At 57.2% G+C, this 3,682-nt stretch overlaps 1 protein-coding gene across 1 annotated transcript in view; it reads left to right on the top strand.

Moving 5' to 3' along the window:
• The first annotated feature begins 1,456 nt into the window (after positions 1 to 1,456).
• Positions 1,457 to 3,682, top strand: part of Foxn4 (forkhead box N4) — a 20,236-nt gene continuing 18,010 nt past the window's right edge. Inside the window, exon 1 of the mRNA XM_015500270.2 lies at positions 1,457 to 1,542. Coding sequence (XP_015355756.2) covers positions 1,457 to 1,542 — 86 coding nt within the window. The remainder of the gene's footprint in view (positions 1,543 to 3,682) is intronic.

Genomic DNA, 3,682 nt, shown 5'->3' with positions numbered 1-3,682 from the left:
CTCCGCAGCCCCCTGCAGGCGCGCGCCAGGCGGCGCCGGCCCAGACCTCTTAAAGGCACAGGTGGCCAGATCCGCGTCCACCTAGGGCCCGGACTCTCCCTCCTGGCCCGTCCCCACTCCGGGGGAGACAGGCTCCCTCCTCCCGCCCACCTGCTGTACCCCTGGGCCGGTGACAGTCTGCAAGTCTCAATGGTCCCCGCATCTTTTGCAACTTAATTCTGACCCAAGTCACCCTCCCGCGGTCCTGAACGCAGGCTGGCAGGCGTGCAGGGGCTGCCACTGTGGGCAAAGTCTAAAGAGGGGTGTTCCTATCCCTGTATATCCTGTAACCGCACCCCCTGCACACACACACACACACACACACACACACACGGCGCCCCGGGGCGTGCGAGACTCGCTGCTGCTGGGAAACGCCCGAAGCAATCCCCTTGACCCTGCCCTGTAACTGACCCTTGGGGGAAAAAGCCCCCCGAACGGCTACTGCGCATGCTCTGAGCTGGACAGCTCCAGAGAGGGAAATTTAAAAACGGTTCGAGCTGCGACAGCGGCCAAATTGCGGAGCGCGAGGGGCGAGCGCGAGGGAGCCCCCTCCGGAACCCCTGCCGCCCCCCAGCGCCGGCAGCTGCGGCCCCGCGAGGATCGGCTCCAGGTACCGCCTTGCAGGGCCGGCTCTCGCCCTGCTCCTGGGCAGTGTCCCGCTTTGCGTTTCCAGGGTAGAGACCCCGGGCTCAGGGGCCGCAGGGCGTCTGCCGCTGGACCCCTTTTCTGCTTCCCGGGACTCCCTCGGCGACTCTGGGGGCGGGACTGATCAGAAGCTTTGGTGGGTTTCCATGTTCGTTTCCCGCTTGGAGTTTGAGGAACTTAGGGACCTGGAGGATTTTTTCTTTTAAAGGCTGTGTTTGTGTTGCGTTGCGGGGGTGGGGAGAGAGTGGTGGTGGTCCTCAGGACAGGCATGTGGCGTGTCCGAAGGTATTTCCAGGACAGGGACCCTGCAGAATGATTTCCTTTGCAAGAAGGGATTAGACTTCCCCCAGAGAAACACAGTGACACATCAAGCTTCCCCTTTATTTTTATTATTATTATTTTTAATTTTCAAAGTGATCATAACTGATTCGAGGTCAAAAATGGAAGGGAATCAAGTTCTTTTGACGACTGTTTTGAGAGTGCCAGGTTTTTCCGAACCTTGACATTTGGATTATAGAGATGTCCCCCTGCCCTTCTCCCAATGAATTCCTAAGAACCTGTAATTTCATCTCCTCGATTCTCTTTGCCTCTAAAATCTTGTAGGATTGCGCTGGGATTGTGACCTGTTTTGTGCAGAAATTCCCTGTTCTGTTGGTGGTTTAGAGCTCTGTCCTTCTGAATCGCAGGGAAATTGTGGGCAGCTGGGTCTCTGCCCTGTCCACGTCAGTCGTTGATGGGAGTGTTGTTTTCTGTTTGTCTTTTCCCCAAGGAGATGATAGAAAGTGACATCTCATCCATAATGTCAGGACTCGTTCGAAACTCTGGGCAAAATCACCACCCTTCGCCGCAGGAATACAGGTGAGGGCTTCAACAGTAACCCACCGGGTATTTTGGAGGACTTCAGGTGTTCTGGGCCGTTTGGGGTTTCTGAAACTGTCGCTTTGGTGCTGTGATTTTGCAGAAGAGCTTGAAGGTATTGACTTCAGAGTTGGTCTCCGAAGGTGTCGGGGCTCATGTCCTAGTGCAATGGGACCCTGAAATGCCTGCAGTTTCTTGTCCCCTCCAAAAGAGGTCCCTCCTGGGTTAGGGACTGTTTGGCCATCCTGGTGACAGCAGTGGCTCTTGCTCTCCCTCCAGGGGCCCTAGCAGGGGCTCCAGGAAATGTACCTCCCTCAGAAGCGTTCTGGGGGAAATTGGCTTCTCTCCCTCTGGATGTTGGAAAGTTGTGGTCAGGACTGCTGGGTTCCAAGCCTGGTCGTGTGACTTTCAGCAAGCCCTTTAGCCTCTCGGGGCCTGATTTCCTCATCACGTAAATGACGCTGTTGAATGAGGTGCTCTTAGGGCTCTCCTAGGTCTCCTGGGTCCCAAGAGTCAATTACATGGAAACTGAGGCCAGAATAAATTCTTGAGTCAGGATGAAGTAAGTTGAGGGGGTGGACGGAGGTCCTCAGAGCCCTCCCCCTGTACTCTCCTAACCTCAGAGCTGGAAAGACCCTTAGGGATTCAACCAGTCCAGTCGCCTTCTTTAACAGATGAGGAAACTGAGACCCAGAGGAGAGAAAGGGCTTTTTCAAGGTCACACAGCCCCTGGGAGAGAGGAAGAGGAAAAGGAGGGACCTGCCCCTCCCAATCTCCCTTCCTTGAGCCCACAGAGGCCTGACCCGGTTCCCAGGGCCCCAGAACCCAGAGCAAACACCATGTCTGGGGCTGAGGGGGCACAGCCGATATTGAGGAAGAGGGACAGGATCAGGGCTGGCCCGGGAAGAGCAGGCTGTCACCTCGGATCAGCCCTGTTTACCCTGGGGCAGCTTGGCCCTCCTGGGGACTCATGTTGCTGGGGCAGCCAGCAGCCCCCAATTAGAGGGAGGCTGCTTTCTGAGGGCCCCAGGCCGGAGGCTGCCTTGTAGGGACCAAATGAGGCCTCCAGTTCAGGCAGATGTCTGCAGAAAGCCTGCTGTGGAGCAGCCGGGGCAGGTGCCCAGCGCCGCTCACCTCAGCCCAGCGCTGGGACGGCCCACGGCCCAGGTGAGGAAGGCCGAAGCTCGGAGAAATGAAGGGGCTTTTCCAGGATCACAAGACTGAGGACCCCTGGGCTTCCTTCCAGTGCTAACGGGGGGGTACAGAATTACAGGGGTGGGGGTGTGCCCGGCTCTCCGGCCCCACTCTCCTGATCTGTAAACGGGGGATGGGAATCCTGCCCAGGCCCCGTGTGGTCATCACTGAATCGCCGTTTCTGTCTCTGCTCCTCGTTCATTGCACCATCCTGGGCAATTTCGCCTTTGAACTTTCATTGGTTTGTGCCAGGGGGTAAGCAAAGAGTGCCAGGAGGACTAGATGGGACACTGCTTAGGAAAGTACCCAGCACCCAGCACCCAGCAGGCACTGCGTGGACCTCTGTGCCTCCTAACAAAGCCTGGGAGAGGGCTGTCCTCCCCCAGGGCTGATCCTCCCCCAGGGCTGGCCCTCCCCAGGGCCACAAGAGGTGGCTTCTTATTCTTACCTAGAAGAGCTTCCTGAGCGCCCCAGAGGTGGGGGAGTCAGAGGGTCAGAGAGTTACCAGGATCAGACACGCGCTGCTCCAAGCACAGCTTTGGAACAGGCCTCGTGGCTTCAGTGTCCTCCTCTTTCAAATGGGCACAGTTAGGCACATCCCTCCCCCAGTTGCCAGGAGGACTCAGTCAGTAAAGCAGGCAGAACAAGAGCCACAGAGCCAGGCAGGGGCTGGGGCTCAGCGGTACAGCGCTTGCCCAGCATGTGGAGGCCCACCTAAAAATAAATGCAATAAAGGTCCATTGGCAACAAAAAGAAACAAATAAACAAACAAGAAGAACCACAAACTAGCCGTCACTGTTACCTGTACCACTTAGTTACATAAAAGAGCCAGGTCTGCAGGTGACAGGTCTGTGCAGGGCCTTTGGGTGGGAAGTTGGGGGGGGGGGTCGTCTGATGCCACGTTCCCAGGTGGCGGCCCCCAGGGCTTCCAACAGGCTCGGCCCCA

Source organism: Marmota marmota, unplaced genomic scaffold (assembly GCF_001458135.2).
Source record: "Marmota marmota marmota unplaced genomic scaffold, marMar, whole genome shotgun sequence".
In the NCBI taxonomy this organism is placed as follows: domain Eukaryota; kingdom Metazoa; phylum Chordata; class Mammalia; order Rodentia; family Sciuridae; genus Marmota; species Marmota marmota.
Note: the sequence above shows the minus strand (reverse complement) of the source record. Positions and strands in the feature narration are given on the sequence as shown.